The 20432-nt window shown below is 44.2% G+C and overlaps 1 protein-coding gene across 1 annotated transcript in view; it reads right to left on the bottom strand.

The window, feature by feature from the left end:
* Positions 1-15995, bottom strand: part of LOC133628545 (ubiquitin-conjugating enzyme E2 R2-like) — a 102343-nt gene extending 86348 nt beyond the window's left edge. Inside the window, exon 1 of the mRNA XM_062016856.1 lies at positions 15750-15995. Coding sequence (XP_061872840.1) covers positions 15750-15926 — 177 coding nt within the window. The 5' untranslated portion in view covers positions 15927-15995. The remainder of the gene's footprint in view (positions 1-15749) is intronic.
* Between the last annotated feature and the right edge of the window lie 4437 nt (positions 15996-20432).

Raw genomic sequence — 20432 nt, 5'->3', positions numbered from 1 at the left:
CTTTACCAGTCCTTTCCGTAGAATGTAGGGGAGTCTCTGCTCCAGCACACCTCCTCCTCTCTTTCATCACTGACCTTGAAGTCCACATGGCTGTTTCTCTCACTGTTCCTACTCCTTGCACCACCATCAGCCACAAGAAGAAAAGGCAGAAGGAAGAAGATGGAGGAAGAAACCTCCTCTTCTGGCTTCTACTTAAAAAGTGATCGTGGAGGCATCTAATTGGCTCAGCCCCAGAAGTGGGTCTGGCTCAGAGCTGGGGAAGAGTTGCAAGCAACTTCTTACAGGAGCTATCTTTACAGCCCCTTCCCCCTTACTAGAAATGGCTGTCATGTCAAATCATGACAGTTGATTACAACCATATTACTTAATCATCCCTTGCAGACAAAACAGTCCCTGGTTGAATAGCCCAAGCATAGCCATATCACTCGTGCCAGAAACACAAACTAAAGTGACCAACTAAATACTTAGTAGGTATATAAACCTGCAAATTGGATGAAAGTTAACAATGATTTGTCCAAGTTGAACATCTAACAGCACTAGAACTCAGACTTATTCCATTACATCCAGAAGAGTGGTCAAGACCAGCAGCCTTCATGCCCCATCCGTCCTTAGTAGCAGATAATGCAACTATAATATCTTTCCAACTGGAGAATAGCCATGGATGGTATGGCTTTAAGACCATGAACTTGGCTATTATTGCCATTTAAAATAGTGCTGCAGAGTGACATGCCACAGCAACCCTGCTGAGGCTGGTCTTTAGATCCTGATGAATCTGCCCATAAGTCTCTGAGGGTCAAAAACTTCAGTTTTAACAAATTTTCAAAAGTAATCCAGTCAGTTCTAAAAGGTAAAAGACCAAATGTTCACAGGCTCAATGAGGTCTACCTCATCTATCCAGCTTGTCCCAGTATTCCTCCTGCTGTTCCTATGTTTCAGGCCAAAAGCAGTCAAGCTTCTTGCACACAAATGAAAGACTGCTACCAGTCAGGACAAAAAAAAAAAAAAAGACCACAACAGTTAAATTCAATAGAAAATTTCAGTCAAATTTTGAAACACATAAGCTTTCAAGTTTCTGGCAGACACTGAGAAATATAAACCATTCCATATGTTGTTCTCAAAGCTTTTTTTTATATGCTCCAATGGAGATCATACAGCAATATAAATTAAACTAGACATAAGTTTTTTTGAAAGAATTGACAAAAGGTCCTCTATAGAGATTTAAACATGACCATGGTTGTCTCAAGAAACAGTCACTTGACACTCGCAGAATTACACAAGAGAAGAAATGTTACCATCATTCACTGAATTTGAACATTATGTTTTCAACGAGAGTTGAGCCTCAATGCCTTTTTTGCTTCACGTTGAGTAACATAGCCATAACAAGAGAGGTTAGGCAAAGATTCCACTAAAGTGGTAATAGTATTAGGAATAGACAAGGCCCTTTCTTTCCACCTTAACCAAAAAGTGCCACATGTCTGCATCTGAAACATTTGGGTACAGGTATTTTGTTACCACACAAACGAAAAAAGGGATTTAGATAACAGCTACAAGACACTTAAAAGTTACAGAAGAGACATAAGCCTCTCAAGTTATACTGCTTAATGCACCACTGAAAGGTACTCGGCTACTAAGTGTAGGTACAGTTACTATCCTACAAGAGAAGTAATTTGGAACAGAGATAAAATTCAGTTTTCTTCAGTATCTCATAAGCAGCTCATTCTTCACCACATTATAAGAAGGTGAGTGTTTTCAGAGACAGTTAATTTAGCCACGATAAGCAAACACTTGCACTGGAACAGTGCAAGGACCAAAACAGGATCTCAACCGGCTTGAGAGTTGGGCAAAGAGGAACCTCATGAGGTTCAACAAGGACAAGTGCAGAGTCCTGCATCTGGGAAGGAACAACCCCACACACCAGGACAGGCTGGGGGTCAAACTGCTGAAGAGCAGCTCTGCCACCAAGATGATCAGGGGACTTGGAACACCTTCCTTATGAGGAAAGGTTGCAGGAACTGGGGCTGTTTAGTCTGGAGAAGAGGACACTGAGGGGAGATCTTATTAACATTTATAAATATCTAAATGGTGGGTGTCAGGAGGTTGGGACATCCCTTTTTTCTATAGTAGCTAACAACAGGACAAGGGGTAATGGGATGAAGCTGGAACACAAAAAGTTTACTTAAATACAAGAAAAAACTATTTCACTGTGAGGATGAGGGAGCAGTGGCACAGGCTGCCCAGGGAGGGTGTGGAGTCTCCTTCCTTGGAGGTCTTCAAGACCCACCTGGACACATTCCTATGCAACCTGATCTAGGTTGACCTGCTTCTGCAGGGCGGTTGGACTAGATGATCTCTAAAGGTCCCTTCCAATCCTTACCATTCTGTGATTCTATGAAGACTCTGGCAAGGGGTTTTGCATATTAATTCCTCCAAATATTTTGCTATCGTGAACATGAAAACGTGTTTTGCATTCTTTGACTGGGATACATAACTTCAGGAAGTGTCACATAGCTAGTGCTAACACGTCCCTTCTACTATCAAGTTTCATCTCCCAAAGCCCTTTCCTTGAATTTGTAAGTTCCTTGTACAACTTTAAAACAACAAAATAGACCAATGGGAACACATCATGCTATGATTTAGTACTAAAGCGTTAAGACATAGTCTGCTTACCAGGCAGCCTTCTCTTTGTTCATCACAAATACTATGACAGCCAGAAGTATCACCCACCTAAGACAGCCCCTTTACATTCCCCTTGTTCTCCAGGTGATAGTCTCAATTAGAAAAACACCACAAAAAACCCCACCCAGGAAGTCTTCAGGCAACATTTCTTCAAGTCAAGCAAGATTTCAGAGTATCCTACATGCACCTCAATTCACTAGCTTTATGATTTTTCTTTTATTTGTAGGCCACTTTGGGCAAACATTTACTCATTTTCAATATTTCTGAAAGTGCGGAAATAGGCAAGTTTGAGTCTTTTTGGCTACTAGTGTTTCAGGGGAGGGTGCACAATGCCAAAGTTATTACTATTGAACTGGCCTAGGAAGGTGAAACATTCTCAGTAAGTCACTACCACATGAGCCTAGTAAGATTAACCACAATTTTTCTTAATTCATCATGCTAGATAAAACAATAAAGTTTTAAAAATGAAGTAGCACTCTAATTTTATGTACATGCATACAACTGATCACATGCAGTCCAAATTATAAGAGGACCTGCTATGAGTCCCATAACCTCTAGTCCATCCATATACTGCAGTCCATCTGTAACTGCTACATTTCCAACTATAACTCAGTTACACTTAAGTTCAACATAAAATCTCCACCATTTAGTCCATACCATTAATTGCTATGAACAGTTGATGATGGCCATAATCTAAAGCCAAACTGCATGTCAAAAACAAGAGTTAAAGTCCTGCAACCAATTTTTCCTGGTATTTCCCACCCTTCTAGATGCAAAATGAGCATCATACAGTAGACCTGAAGCACTGTTCAAAAGAAGATATATAGCAATATAATCATGTTGAGTAAAATAGCAGGCAGCACAAGTATGACTTCAGAAAAAGCAAGATAAACATCTTTGAGCTTTTGAGAAGTTACAGAAGTAGTCCCACACTCAATCACTGCCATAACATCATTGTAATACTGGAGATCTTAAGGATTTACACCCTTTCTAACTAGAGTAAAAAGCCTCCACTAATTCCTACAATATGAACCAGATCTAAAGCTATCTACATGCTTTTAGTTATTATCTCTTGAACAAACAGGGAAGAAATTTCAAGAGGCACAGTTCTTTGCATTGTTACCAAAAAAAAAAAAAATCTGTTGCATTTTATTTTATCCAAGGATCATTCTGTGCAAATTCACGGAAATAGAAAAACTGAACAAATATGCGATCCAACAGTGCTTAATCTTTCCAAACGGAAAGCTTTCTATTCTTATTCTAACAGCAGAGTTGGGCTCTACTACAGTTCTCCCCTTGACATATAAGAGGATCCAATTGCATATGATGCTGCATTTTCACACAGTATCAGAACTGGAAAACACTATCTAAGCTTCTTTACATACATAATAACCCTACTTGGCTCTGAGGAGATCTAAGGAAAGTACTGGGAACCAACTACTATCATTACCTTGCCCATTTCCTTCTGAGGATAGATTGCTGTCCAAAACAGCCTGGGTAAATTGTCTGGGAGGTTCTGTGAGCCCCACAGAAGTAGTCATTAAAAAAAAAAAAAAAAAAAAAAAAAATTATACACAACAGCAGAGAGAGGGTCAAGCAAATATTTCCCCAGGCCTGAGAGTTAGAGATCATAACTGTGCTTACAATCAGTGAACCAACATCAGAAGTTTGTCTCCTTCCTTGCCTGCAGATAGCTTAGCAGCTCTTTCACTTTGAGGATTGTCTGCTCTGAACAGGAATTCTTCAGAGATGGAATACATAACTCTAGACTCTATTCATCCACAGTTCCATAACCCTTTGCTGCAAACCTATGAATATTAGCATCAATGATACCCAAAAGGCAACAAAAATAGAAGATAAAGTACAGAGAGAAGCTCTGTAGCATCTCACAACACAAAAGCCTGCAGAAGGTAACTTTTGTGCTGAGGGAACCACACATTTTTTTCCTTGGTACCAAGGAAAATTATGTAATTTATAGTATACTTAAGTGCTCAGGAAACTTCTATTTGCTTAATTTTAAGCTGTGCCAGTTTGGGCTGGAGTAGAGTTAATTTTCTTCATAGTAGTTGGTATGGGGCTTTCTGAGAAGCAGTCTACAACATTGAACTTTTAAATGCAAAGCTTGTGCTTATTGTCAGTTATCCATAAGTAAGTTCTATATAGATTTCCTGTTCTGAAAAAAAAAGTTACCACATATTGCAAACCACTTGGAAATAAAAACAAATCACTAGGAAGATGAACAGACAACATAGCACTCTAAACAGCACACAGTTAATGAGTTACAAAATATTGCCCTGACAACTATTTAGCCCCCAAATTATTCAAGAAAACTATTCACAATGTTTGGAGTTCCCCCCCTTCCAACTTGTGTCAAGACTTGCTCCTCAATAAATTGCCTTAAAAACTATCAAATAGTAACTCTAACAATGCAGTTATTTTTTCTTGTTTCCTTTCATGTTAAGTGTATTCATTTTCATCTACCTGGCCTAAATCACCTCTGAAGGACCTTTTAATATTGACTCTCGCTCTACATTGAACAGGCTCTGAAGGCCCAGGCATCAAAGTAAGATACTGGACTTCAAGGCAGGTGGAGAGATTGATCAGCAGCCAACTGAGATGGTAACAGTTTCATCATCAACAACCGTCCCCTCCCCCCAAAAAACAATCACCACAGTCCCATCATTTCCAGAGCAATTTGGAACTACCCATGTCCTTCCCCATTAATCTGTAATGGAAAAGGACCTGTTCGTTAATCAAATCATGAAAATAGTTGTGCAAGGAACCGTTTAAAGTCATTGTCAAAGTCTTGTAAAACTTTAACCGTAAAGTTTCTACAATGTGCACAGGTGCAGTTGGCTGAGATGCTTATAGGAGGTACAATAGGTTGCACATGAGCTGATAAGAGCCAAGGGAAGAATTCATGAGCAGGCCACTAGAGGAAGACTACTGACTTCATCCCAGCGACCACCCTACAACCACCATGAGGCAGAAGAAGACCCCTTAGTAACAAGGGGTTACGCACCGTTGGTAGAGCAGAGTCTCCTGGCCGCCCAGCACCGTTTTGCTTATTTGCTGCTTGCTTAATAAATTTGATCTGAGTCACTTAAATTGGCTAGTGAATTTTTTCACAGCAACTTATAACAATTTGGTGCCATGACTCAGATACAGGTAGATTTGGTATTGGATTCCCGGACTAGGGGGGGCGCCCCATCTGCAGATGGCCCTGGTGTGGGAAATTCCCTTGCCAAACTCTGTATTCCAAACCCCTTCCAAATTTGGAAAATAAGCAAATAAACCTGCAGTACCCCATAATTTTTTGTGCACGAAGATTTGAACAAAGACTCTGGATTAGGTAAGTATTTCCGTGGTTCCATTCGGTTGGGGTGGGTGTCCTAGAGTGCGAGTGACTGAGAGGTCTCAAGGAGACTAAGTGAGTGCAGACCCTCCAGGAGTGCAGTTCCCATTGCCTGCGAGGGCGTGGGTCACAACCGAGGGGAACGATTGTGAGAACAAGTCAAGGGCACTCTAGAAGATGGGACAGAGGAAGAGCAAGCCCTCTGATCCCATGGGTGGCCATAGGGATAGGCTGCCAGATATTCCCCCAGAAAGTCCTCTGGGGATGATGATAAAGTTTTGGATTTTGATTCCCCCCCACAGAAGAAAAAAAGAGTAAGGAAAAGATGGTACATTACTGTATGGAAGTTTGGGGGGGAAGAGTCATTAGGAAATACCCATATTATTTGGCCCCTATTTGGGTCTTTTGAGGTCTGGTTATGAGCAGACCTCAATTTGTGGGTAAATGATAAGACGACCGTTACCCAAGAGGAAACCGAATATGAGAGTCTCTGGATACCCCAACCTTCTGATAAGGTATCCTTGTTCGCTCTTAAGGAAGAGAAAGCTAAGAGCCTACCCGAAGAGGAAATTTGGTAGAGGAGCCTCTGGGTGTGTCAGAGATTAGATCAGTTCTTAGGGCCAAATCTCTATACCTGGGATGAACTATATTATTCACAACGGAGGAAAGGGAAATGATATGAAGAGCAGGAATGAGAATCTGGGATCAACAGCACCAGGCAGGACCAGACGCAGATGTGAAATGGCCCTTGCAAAGGCCCAATTGGAATAATCAGATGGTGGAGCACAGAGCCCATATGGCAAACCTCCGAGCCATCATTGTCCAGGGAATCAGAGTCTGTTCCCCAAGGACAGAATATTAACAAAGCATTCAATGAGAGACGGAGAAAAGACAAAGCCCAGACTGATTGGCTTGAGAGATTATGTAAAAGCCTCCAACTGTACTCTGGAGATCCAGCAGCTCCAGTGGGACAGGCATTATTAAAGACCCAGTTTGTGGCAAAATCATGGGTAGATATCCAAAAGAAACTAGAAAAATTAGAAGATTGGCAAGAAAAAGAGCTAGAAAGGGAAACAAAAGCCTGGGAGACAGGTGCATTCATCGGGGAAAAAAAAAAAAAAGGAATCAAAGGACAATGGAATGTTTTTATTGTAAACAGAAGGGACACCTAAAAAGGAATTGTAGAAGGAGATGTCAGGATGAACAGATGTTTAAGGAAGAATAGGGGGGTCGGGGCTCTATTTGCTTAGGACCACAAGAATAATTGAGCCCTTGATAAAACTGAAGTTAGGTCCTCAGCATCAGGAAGTAGAATTTTTAGTGGACTCTGGGGCTGAGAGATCTACAATCCAGTGATTGCCCCAGGGGTGTAAGATATCTTCAGAGAAAATACAAGTAGTAGGGGCAAAAGGGGAAACATTTAAAGTATCTCTTGTGAAAAAGGTACTGATAGAATCTGAAGCAGCAAAAATATGCTGTAGGATCCTTTTTGTTAGTTCCAGAGGCTGATCATAATTTATTAGGGAGAGACTTCATTATAGACTTAGGAAAACCCTGGGCTGCCGGTAAGGGTAAAGCAGTACCCCTTGTCACAAGAAGGTAGACAAGGATTAAAACCAGAAATAGAAAGACTAATATCTAAGGGACTACTTGAGCCCTGTATGTCCCCTTACAATACTCCCATATTGCCAGTAAAGAAATCTGATGGGACTTAAAGATTAGTACATGTCCTCCGGGAGATAAACAAGAGAACTATTACTAGGTTCCCTCTGGTAGCTAACCCGCACACCTTATTGAGTCAATTGAGTCCAGAGTACCAGTGGTATAGTGTGATAGACCTTAAGGATGCCTTTTGGGCATGTTCCCTGAAAGAGGAGCACAGGGATTATTTTGCTTTTGAATGTGAAGATCCTGACACACATAGAAAACAACAGTTGAGATGGACTGTATTACTACAGGGATTTACAGAGTCCCCCAATATTTTTGGACAAGCACTAGAACAGATCTTAAGAAATTATGAGTTAGGCAAAGAAGCTATTTTAGTTCAATATGTGGACGATTTATTATTAGCAGAAAGAGATGAAGAAGCTGTTAGGAAAGTATTAAATTGCTTAATTTCCTGAGTTTACAAGGGTTGAAAGTGTCTAAATCTAAATTACTGTTTGCTGAAGAAAAGGTAAAATATTTGGGACACTGGTTTATAAAGGGAAGTAAGAAACTTGATCCAGATTGAGTAAATGGGATACTCTTTGGAGCTTGTAGGGACAGTAAGAGACAAGTTAGACAGCTTTTAGGTCTGTTGGGATATTGCAGACAATGGATTGAAAATTTTATTAAGAAGGGAAAGTTTTTGTACCAGAAATTAACTTGAGATGGATTAGTTAAATGAACCAAAGTTTATGAAAGAGACTTTGAGAATTTAAAAGTGGATTTGATTAATGCTCCTGTGCTTAGCCTGCCTGATGTTAGAAAACCTTTTATTTGTTACCTTTGGAGGGGAGTTAAAGGTGTTTTCTCCCCATAACATTCAGGGGGGGTATTACAACAAAAGGCAGAAAAATGGATAACTGATGCTAGGCTCTTAAAATATGAAGGTATATTAATCCACTCTCTGAAATTAGAAATAGAAACCACCAGTATGGGGAGCCAAATGATACCATACACTGTGGCATCCCCAAAGTTCCGGAAGAGTGGAGAGAATGAATGGAGAAATTAAGAAACAGCTAACAAAATTAATGTTAGAAACAAAAATGTCCTGGATTAAATGTTTACCCTTAGCTTTGTTACAGACACAGGGGCTTCTCCGTTTGAAATGTTGTAAAAAGGGAATGGTGGTACAGAGACCACCCTTAGATATTGCTATCCAAACGGTTAATCCTGGGGACAAAGTCTTGATAAAAACCTGGAAAGAATCATCTTTAACCCCCCGATGGGAGGGTCCTTTTCTTGTCTTATTTAAGGACCAATTTCCCAGGATCAGTGGGAAGCTGCAGAGGTCCCAGGAGAACTGAAACTTAAGCTGCATAAAAAGTGACATGTTAACTGAGGAGCAGAGTGGAGTGATTTCCTTTTTGTAAAATATTAGAGTTTAATGTTTAAATTGTGATCATCAGAAAGGTGTAAGATAATCGGTGGGGCTGTAATACCTATTTTAAAGTAACAGATCGTGGAATAGAAATACCTTAGAAGTATAAAGCAATCTGAGTCAAGTGGGGATTGCAATTTAAGTTTATAAAAGGGTGCTTTATACGCAGAAGGCCCGTAGAACCGAGACATGGATGTGAAAGCCAGTGTTTCAGGCACCCTGTGGGTGCTGGAGGAAAAGGCAAAAGGAAAGAGGCCTATAAGGAGACAGAGAATACCCCTGAAGATTACAACTGCTGCCAAGAAGATCATAAACCTCACTGCTCTAAGCAACAGAGTAGGTGAAGGAGGCCGAGGCGTACTGGGAGTGGGGTATAGAGTCTCTCAAAGCCTCAAATTGGGAATCCTAAGATCCCAAGCCTACCTCTAAGAAGGGCAAAAGCGTTGCACCTAAAAGAATGTGGGGTGAAAAAAACTAAAAAGGAAAGTACCATTTTATTTGATAAAGGCCCCACCCATTATCTGGGGATGGCATGTTGTTATCTGGCTGATGGAGTGGTTAACTATCTTGCTGCTGGCTATGTTATAGCATGAACCCCCCATTTTATAAGGCAATCGGACTGAACCAATCAGACCTGTGAACGGCTCCAAGTGGGTTTGTTCGAAAATCAGTGTAACCCCATGCCTCTTTAAAGGTATTTAATGCCAGCAGTGAATATTGTATTCAGGTAACCGTTGTTCCATGCATTTTATAATCACCCTGAAGAGTTTATCTATAATCATTGGAATACTGGGGTGCTCCGGCACAAGCCGGAGCCTTTCACAGCCCTAACTATAGCTACCTTGATGGCAATTGGGGCAGCGGGAGCAGGGACCAGGATTACATCTCTAGTGCAGCAGCTCATGAGACGTTATTGTCAGCTATAGCTGGGCCCATCATTCTACTGGTATTAGCGCTGATGACTGGGCCTTGTGTATTCAATGAGGTAATTGAGATTGTAAAAACCAGGCTAGAAGCAGCCCACTTAATGCTGGTTAGGAAGCAATATGGACAGTTAGCCAACAGAGAAGATGAAAGAAGATGAAACACCTATTTTGGAAATGGCTAAAGATGTTGTTAGGAGATTTGATGAACAAAATGAGGAAAAGAAAAGGGGGGATTGTAATGGAAAAGGTCCTGTTCGTTAATCAAATCATGAAAGAATAGTTGTGCAAGGAACCGTTTAAAGTCATTGTCAAAGTCTTGTAAAACTTTAACAGTAAAGTTTCTACAATGTGCACGGATGCAGTTGGCTGAGATGCTTATAGGAGGTACAATAGGTTGCGCATGAGCTGATAAGAGCCAAGGGAAGAGTTCATGAGCAGGCCACTAGAGGAAGACTACTGACTTCATCCCAGCGACCACCCTACAACCACCAGGAGGCAGAAGAAGACCCCTTAGTAACAAGACGGGTACATGCACAGAGTACACCAGGGAGCGATGCACCCAACCGATAAGGACTGTATAAAAGGACTGTGATACGCAGCGGGGAGGTCACGCACTGTTGGTGGAGCAGAGTCTCCCGGCCACCCAGCGCTGTTTTGCTTATTTGCCGCTTGCTTAATAAATTTGATTTACGAGTCACTTAAATTGGCTTGTGAACTTTTTCACAGCAACTTGTAAGATATCTGAGAAAGAAGCAACTGGCACTGACTTGGACATGAAGCACTTCATTGAGAAAGCTCTTCCCTCTGTCACTCAAAACACCTCAATAATTGAATCAGCTATGAGCAAATCTGTATCTTCAACATACAGGTCTATCTACCTTTCATCCTTAAACTCCAAGCCAGGGACCAAAAAAGTCAAGTCTATCTATTGCAGTCAAATACCTGGAGTCCAATACAACTGATTCTGACAGAAACTTTTGTCAAGCTGTCAATTTCCTGCTGACAGCAGCTGAGGGACAAACATTTGCTCTTATCACTGGATCACTTCAGAGGACTTAACATCACTGACACTAAACTACTTTCGCTTTTCTGTCACAGTTTAAGCCCAGGAAGCAACACCACACCATGTGGTCACTCACTCCTCCCCCATCCTGATGGGATGAAAGAATGAGAAGATATAACAAAGATTATAAAAAGATATGATAAAAGGACAGGGAGGGATCACTCACCAGTTACAAGTCACAGGCAAAACAGACTCAACTTTGGGAAAACCAAAAATAAATTTAATCTGTTACCAGTCAAATCAGAGTAGAATAATAAGAAATAATACTAGATCTTATAAGCATCTTCCCCCCCATCCCTCCCTCCTGCTGGGCTCAACTTTGCTCCCAGTTTCTCTACTTTCTCCCCTCCAGCAGCACAGGGGGAGAGAATTGGGGTTGCAGTCAGTCCCTCACACATTGTTTCTGCCATTCCTTCCTCCATGGGGGAAGGACTCCTCCACTCTTCTTCTGCTCCAGAGTGGGGTCTCTCCCATAGGGGACAGCCCTCTAAAAACTTCTCCAACATCCTTCCCTTGGTCTGCAAACCCTAAAAAACTGCTCCAGTACAGGTCACTTCCACAGGCTGCAGTCCTTCAGGAACAGGCTGGTCTCATGCAGGCTTCCCACCGGTTCATGACCTTCTTCAGGCCAGCCACCTGCTCTGGCATGAAGTCCTCCATGGGCTACAGATGGATTTCTGCTCCACCACTAACCTCCACAGCTGCAGGAATATAGCCTGCCTCACCATGATCTTCACCACAGGCTGAAGTGGAATCTCTACTCCCATGCAGTTCCTCCCCCTTCCATCAACCTCAGTGTCTGCAGAGTTGTTGTTCTCCCAATCACACTCCTCTGCAGGTTTTCCCTTCTTAAATATGTTCTTGCAGAGGCATCATCACCATTTCCAATTAGCTCAGCCCTGGCCAGAGGTGTGTCTGATTTGAAGCCATAGAAGCTTCTCTCAGGATCCACCCCTGTAGCCCCTTCCCCACTACGCAAACCCAAAAGGCTTGCCAGCAAGGAATGAGAGGTAACTAGCACATGGAAGAGCTCAACTTCTCCTTTAGGGGTGGTAATCTGGAATTTAAGCAAAGCATTGCCTAAAACATTATGTCAATGTTCAGTATGACCAGAAATAAAGTCACTAGATAAGGCAAACCTCATTTGCAGATGTGCACCTTCAGCTGATCACACAGTGGGGGAGGGGGAAGTAGTGTTAGAGTTCAGGACTGCTCCTATCCCTTGCTGATACAAGCTGATCTTCTGTGGTGGTTTAGCCCTGTCTGGGTGCCAGATGCCCACCAAGTCACTCAATCACTCCCCCTCCTAAACCAGATGGGGGAAGAGAAAGATATATTGAGAGGTTCATGAGTTGAACTAAGGACAGGGACATCACTCAGCAATTAGCATCATGGCAAAACAAATTCAACTTGGGAAGAAAAGGATTTGATTTATTAATGATCAAAACAGAGCAGGGAAATGAGAAATAAAACCAAACCTTAAAACATCTCCCCCCACCTCTCCTTGTTCCCAGGACTCTCCTTCGAAGGAGGGGATGGGGGTTGTGGTCAGTTCATCACAGATGGACTTTGCCACTGCTTCTTCTCAGGGGGAGGCCTTCTCATACTTCCCACTGCTACAGTATGCAGTCCCTCCCACAGTAGACAGTCTCTCACTAACTTCTCCCATGGGGGCAGCTCTTAACACATTGCCCCTACGTGGGTCATCCATAGGGAGAACAGTCCTTCAGGTACCAACTGCTCCAGTGTGAGTCCCCCACAGGATCACAAGTCCTGACAGCAAATCTGCTCTCTGGCACAGGCTCCTATCTCACCACAGACTCCCAGGTCCTGCCAGGAACTTGCTCCAGGATGAGCTTCCCACAGAATCACAGCCTCCTTCAGGCATCCACCCACTCTAGCACGGGGTCCGCCACAGGTTGCAAGAGGATCTCTGCTGCCCATGGTCCTCCATGGGCACAGCTGGCTCACCATGGTCTTCACCACAGGTCACAGGGGAATCTCTCTTCCAGTGCCTGGGCAGCTCTTACCCCTCCTTCTCCACTGACCTTGGTGTCTACGAAGATGTTTTCACATTCTCACTCCCTGTTGCTGCTGCAGTTTAGCAACTGCCAAGCAACTTATTTCCCTTCTCAAACAGGTGAGTCACAAAGGCATTACCTCAATCACTAATTGTCCAGGCCTGGGTCAGTTGTGGGGTCCATCTTAGAATTGACTGGCCCTAGCCCTATCAGCTCAGCTACAGAGGAAGCTTCTGGCAGATCTTTGTTTAAAGATTCCCCCCCCACTACCTAAACCTGGCCTAGACAAAACCACTACATCTTCATACAGTGGTTGCTGGCCTTTCCATCTAGCTTGGAGGTCCTAAACTATTAAGTACTGCAGGAGATCTATATTAGTTGATAAAACACATTTAGCTGCTGTGCTTGAGTTTTTCACAAGTTCAACTTCACTATACCCAGCACTAAGGTACAGATAACCTACCATTTAAATAAATATTCAGGTGGACTTGATTCCCGATTCAATTTAATCAAATGCTAGAGTTACAGGATTAGCAATCAAAATCAGAATCTGTTAATCTGTGAACCAGCAGTAGCTCCTCTCAAGGAGATGCAAAGAGAGAACTTCCCTAATTTCACTTTATTCAGCTAGTTCAGTAACCTAGAGAGAAAGGTTCTATTTCTCTAGGAATAAACAAGGTGCTAAAAGCTGATGTTACCAGTTCCGTGAGCAGAAACCCAGCATTTGTATTACTAATCAATCATCACTAATGCTTTCTTTATCAAGGTTACACAGGTTTTCCTCAAACTAACAGCTCAAGCTTAACTAGAAGCCTTTGTACTTTCTTTCCAGTTCCTACCCTCAAATCACATCTCAAGTGAAAGAAAATTCCCAAACTCTCATCACCACAGAGTTTTTAAAAGACATCATGCCCAGCTTCTCATAGAGGAAAACTAAGATGGAAACAACATATGACAGACTTTATCCATGACACTTGAAGGGAATACCTCTGCTGTGGAGAGGGTGAAGGCATCACAAGACCTTAGTCTCCCACGAAGAAGTATCACAAGATTGGTCACAAGAATTTAGAAGGGCACAACAGTTCAAGGGCAAATACAAAAACTAAGATAGCACATTCATAATACTGCATTAAGGCAACTGGCAACCTTGCCTGAATCTACATTTGTTAGTACACATCCCCAGATCATTTCATAGGCTGCTTCAGCTTCTTTCTGGGAACAAACACACACTCCAGAAAGCTCTTCAATCAAATGGAAATATTTTGACCCATAGCAACTTCTTTGAAAATAATGGATGAGCAAAGTAAGCACAGGAAGACCTTGCCAAACCATTTGGCTTTAAAAACAAACCAGTTACCAAAGACTAGAGCAACTTTCTGAATAAGTAATAATGGAGGTGAGTCTAAGACTGTACCTATCACACCTACATGAATAAGCCAGCCAACTCATTACAAAAGACAAGCCTTGTGCCAAAGCCTTCCCTTCCTTCAAAGCAATGAGGCCAAACTGAAGATGACTCAAATCTATTATTTCTCCAAGCTACATGTTATTTTAGTTTTGTGGAACAGAGCTCTTAAACCTTGACCCAGAGAGGCCAGGAGTCACCAAAGATGCACAAGTAAATGTTTTGTCAGAGACCAAGTGCAAAGGGATATGTCCAATGCAACAGCTCATCTGCAGGCACCAAGGTGTTTTTTTTTTTTTCCCCACAGTTTCTTTAAGAAAAGGGTGTGATTCCTCATCTTCTGCCAGTTGTTTTGAGAATTTAAGTCTGCTCCCTTTAGTTCCTTTCTAGGACAGCAGTATCAGATTTCTTGCCTACTGTATTTACAAGAGGAGAAATAACCACAAAAGGTTTGTCTTGATTAACAGGAAGGTTTAAAGAGGAACTGAAAGCATTTATCTACCTTCACCAACCATCTGTTGCCATAACCCTTTGAAGGCTGCTCTCTAAAGGCTTGGAGAGGGAGAAATGGAAAACAGGAGAGAAAGAATAATCATGACAATCAGTCCCAGAGCCTATAAAGTTTTGAGGAAGACAGTCTTTATCCTGAATTAATCATCCTACACAGGATGCTCCTGTGCAAGGAGTGAAGCTATCAAGGTATGGTTGGGAAGCCTCTACTTTGAAATAAACATACACAGAGCAGAACCAAGGGGACAACTTGGGGTAGAAGGAAAGAATTTGCCCCCTGCCACAAGTTATCGATCTTTCTTTGTGGTTAAGTCAAGAAAACAACAGACTAGAGACAGCTGCGGCACGGCCTCCTCTCCCCTGAGCACATCCCGAGGGAGACGAGAGGCCCTACAACCCCCCCCCCCCCCCATACTCGCGGGAAAGGACGGGTCAGCGTACCTCCCTGCCCTCCCTCCTCCCGCAGGCCTCGCCCCCCCTCCCGAGGACTGTCTGAGATCGTGGGCCCGCCACCCCACCGGGGCCCCTCTAAGCCGACAAAGAGGCCCGGCAGGCCGAGAGAGGAAGGGGGAGAAGAGGTGTGTGTGGGGTGGAGGAGGGGATAGGGGGGAGGGGGGGAGAAGGTGAGCAGGCCCCAGCGGCAGCTGCCAAGTACCAACACGGCGGCGAGAGGCCTGATTCACGGGCGGGCCGAGGGAAAGGCCTTACCTTGAAGTACCCACCCTCATAGAGGGTGTTGGGGGGCCCAAAGATCGCCACCTCCCAGTTATAGAGGTCGGACTCGTCGACCAGGGTGATGCGGAAGCCCTCCACCGGCTCCTCCTGCAACGACTTCAGCTCCAGCATCAGCGCCTTCTGAGAGCTACTCATTTGCTGCTGGGCCATGGCGCGGCTATTGCCGCCGCGCTGTCCCGCAAACCCCCCCCCCCCCACCTCTTCCCGCACTGACGACTCTCCCTGTCACCACTTCCTTTTGTGACGGCGCCCGCTCTCCGTTGACCTCACCGCGCCGCGCCCCGCCCTGCTGCACGGTGGGCCCCGCCCCTACCGACGCGTTTAAGGGGGCAACACTCCTCGCCGTAGAGCTCGTGGCAGATATGGGTGAGTGGTTATTAGAGCTGTTATCCCCCGTGGGCCAAGCCTACATCGGGGGCGCGTCGGCAAAAGCACGTGCTGGGCTGCGAGTGGGACGGAGAAGGTGGCGTTGCGTGGGGGTCACGGGTGGGTACAGCGGACCCGCACTGCTGCGCTGACAGCCGTCCAGAAAACAGACGGTTTTGTACAAAAGATGAGTTTTGAGAAGCGACCTTGCATGATGCAGGGTCCCCTAAAAACCCTGCAGCAACCCCCAAGCAGGAGTAGGAGAGGAACAGGCAGTTGCCCCCGGGTGTTATTTCCACGTTGCTTCATGGATGTGAGAGGTGATACAAGCAGAAAATGCAGTTTTGATCCTTCCTCTCATTCCCCGCCCTGGATAAGTGAGAAAAACATTTGCAGAGGTGTCGAAATACATCCATCAACCTGTGAAAATGAGCAAGCACCTCTTCCTTTGCAAGTCTTGAATAAATAACAGAAATATTCCCCATTATTAAAATAATAAAGTTATTATCCAGGAGGAGGACAAACAGCATAGCAGAAGCCCAGATAGTGCAAATCTGGGTTTCACTTCTGGAAATGTTAATGTGCGCACCCACCCATCAGTGCACAGTGTGTGAGCTGACACAGACAGGACACAGGAACAACCACAGAACCACAGATAAAATGCCAAAAGCAAATTTATTCTTGTTACTTCATGACCTGGGGCATTTGTGAAACTGTACCCAGGCAGAGGCATGCAAGTGGGGTCGCAGCACCATGGAGGTTGGTCGTGACAGCAGCAGAGTGAAAAGACAAAGACTTTGAACCTGCTGCTTTTTGCTGAAAAAATCAGGGATCAGTTTTCAGGTGTAATTTTCCACTGTGTTTTGATCTTTCCCACAGCAAGGCAGGAATCTCGAGAATATCTGATAGGTGCCTCCGAGTCCATCACAGGCCTGTGTTATCTAAACAAGGATGTTCTACTTGTGTTAAAAGGGGACGGAGTGGTTTGGCAGAAAATAATCCCCCTTGTGTTCTACCTCTCCTCACCAAGGTGGGAGGTTAGGTGTGGCTAGGTTTAAATTCTGAGTGACGCCCTGTGGTAGTTTGAGCCTGGCTGGATGCCAGGTGCCCACCACACCGCTTTACCCCCCACCTCCTCAGCAAGCCAGGGAAGGGGAGAAAATAAGATGGGAATCTCGTGGGTTGAGATAAAAGCAGTTTAATAAATAAGCAGCAAAGCCGCGCGCGCGGGAAGCAAAGCAGAAGCAGATAAGCTGTTACTCTCTACTTCCCATCAGCAGCGATGTCCGGCCACCTCCCGAGAAGCAGGGCTTCAGTACGCGTAGCGGTTGCTTTGGGAAGGCCAGAAATGAATCTCGCCTCTCCTTCCTGCTCCTTTCCCCCAGTTTATATTACTGAGCTGACGTCATATGGTATGGAATATCTCCTTGGTCAGCCTGGGTCAGCTGTCCTGGCCATAGTCCCTCCCAAGATCATGCCCACTCACAGCTATTGGTGAAGGTGGGGGAAGGAATGCTGGAGGGACAGCCCCGATGTTGTGCAAGCGGTAGTCATAATATTGATATCAACAGTAAGCACAGCACTGCAGGAGCTGCTGTGGAAAATCACTACCGTCCCAGACCCACTACAGTCTCCACCCCTTATTCCATACCATTTATGTCATGCTCAGACAAACCATCTTAACAATCCATATACATTCTTATATACTCTCATTAACCAGTACCCCCACTCTTCAACAGACAAACATCATTCTTGTATTCCCTCTTGCATCTTGCATCAAACAAACAAACAACATTCTTATATCTTTCATCCTCTGTAGATGTTCACTGGAGCAGGTCATAACTTCTGTCTCATCCATCAAGATGAATATCCAGGCCAGGGGAAACAGTATGTTTAGTGTTGGGCACCAGCACCGGCTTGGTTTGTCCACTTGTCCGGTTTTTCTTGCAAAGTTCATCTACAACAGATAACTCACATAACAGGTTATTTTTCCCCCAAGGTTAAGTCTCCTTGAGGTACACATCGAGTTTCCCCATCCTTTCTCATCACCCACCAAGTACACCCAGGCCCTTGAGCAAAGACAATCCCACGAATGGGTTTGCCTTTTCCCATGGGAGGTGCAACCCATACTGCCTTCCCCAGCCATTTCCCTGGGTGCACTACGGGGACCTTATCTCCTCCCACAGTATGTAGTGGTTTTGTTTGGGCAGGACCAGGACGGTTAGTTGAACCTCTGCTATTGACCAGCCAAGTGGCTTCTGCTAAATTTTTATCCCACTGCTTCCATGCCCCATTGCCCAGTGCTCTCAACATGGTCTTTAGTAACCCATTATATCTCTCAATCTTTCCAGAGGCTTGAGGGTGATAGGGGATGTGGTATATCCACTCAATGCCATGTTTCTTTGCCCAGGAGTTTATGAGATTATTTCGAAAATGAGTTCCATTATCTGATTCAATTCTTTCTGGAGTGCCGTGTCGCCACAAAACTTGCCTTTCAAGACCCAAGACAGTATTTCGGGCAGTGGCGTGGTTTACAGAGTATGTTTCCAACCAACCAGTAGTTGCTTCCACCATGGTGAGTATATACCGCTTGCCTTGATGTGTTCGTGGTAGTGGTCCAACATAGTCAATTTGCCAGGCCTCACCATACTGAAAACCCAGCCATCGGCCTCTGTTCCAGGGAGACTTGATTCGTGTGGCTCGCTTGATTGCGGCACATGTTTCACATTCATGGGTGACCTGTGTGATGGCTTCCATAGTCAAGTCCACCCCTCGATCACGAGCCCATCTATATGTTGCATCTCTTCCCAGATGTCCTGATGTTTCATGGGCCCATCGAGCTATAAATAGCTCACCTTTACGCTCCCAGTCTAGATCTACCTGAGCTACTTCAATTTTAGCAGCTTTATCTACCTGTTGGTTATTCCATTGTTCTTCATTGGCACGGCTTTTTGGCACATGAGCATCTACATGACGTACCTTCAGAGTCATATTTTCCACCCGAGCAGCAATGTCTTGCCATAATGCAGCAGCCCAGATGGGTTTACCCTTGCGCTGCCAGTTGGTCTTCTTCCATTGCTGTAGCCATCCCCATAGAGCATTAGCCACCATCCAGGAGTCAGTGTAAAGATAGAGTACTGGCCACTTCTCTCGTTCTGCAATCTTTAGAGCTAGTTGGATAGCCTTCACTTCAGCAAACTGACTTGACTCACCTTCTCCTTCAGTGGCCTCAACAACTCGTCGTGTGGGACTCCACACAGCAGCTTTCCACTTACGATGATTTCCTACCACGCGGCAGGATCCATCAGTAAACAAAGCATAATGCCTCTCATCTTCTGACAGTTCATTATATGGTGGTGCCTCTTGGGCACGAGCTACTTCCTCAGGCAATGCTCCAAAATCTCTGCCTTCTGGCCAGTCCATGATTTCTTCCAGGATTCCTGGGCGATTAGATTTCCCCAGCCGAGATCGTTGTGTAATCAACGCCATCCACTTACTCCATGTAGCGCTGGTTACATGATGTATAGAAGGGGTTTTCCCTTTGAACATCCAGTGTAACACAGGCAGACGTGGTGCCAAGAGGAGATGAGCTTCTGTGCCAATGACTTCTGAAGCAGCTCGAAGTCCCTCATATGCTGCTAGTATTTCTTTTTCAGTTGGGGTGTAGTGGGCTTCCGATCCTCGATATCCTCGGCTCCAAAACCCTAATGGTCGACCTCGGGTTTCTCCAGATGTTTTCTGCCAGAGGCTCCAGGTGAGACCATGCTCTCCAGCGGCAGTGTAGAGGATATTCTGCACATCTGGTCCTGTACGGATGGGCCCAAGGGCGACTGCACGAGCTATTTCCTGTTTAATTTGTTGAAAAGCTTGTTGTTGCTCAAGGCCCCACTCAAAACAGTTCTTTTTTCTGGTTACTCTAAAGAGAAGGCTCACAAGCTGACTATAACCTGGGATATGCATCCTCCAGAATCCCACAAGGCCCAGGAAAGCTTGTGTTTCTTATTACTCGGTTGAGACATAGTAGCTATTTTATTCACAACATCCATAGGCACATGCCGACGCCCATCTTGCCATTTTATGCCCAAAAACTGTATCTCTTGTGCAGGTCCCTTTACTTTGTTTCTTTTTATAGCAAAACCAGCTTTCAGGAGAATCTGTATTATTCTTTTCCCTTTCTCAAACACTTCTTCTGCCTTGTTGCCCCATACAATTATGTCATCAATGTACTGTAAATGTTCAGGGGCATCACCCGTTTCCAGCACAGTTTGGATTAGACCATGGCAAATAGTA

The sequence above is a fragment of the Colius striatus genome, chromosome W (genome assembly GCF_028858725.1).
Source record: "Colius striatus isolate bColStr4 chromosome W, bColStr4.1.hap1, whole genome shotgun sequence".
Taxonomy (NCBI): Eukaryota; Metazoa; Chordata; class Aves; order Coliiformes; family Coliidae; genus Colius; species Colius striatus.
The sequence above is the reverse complement of the archived record's forward strand: the minus strand, read 5'-3'. Positions and strand labels throughout refer to the sequence as shown.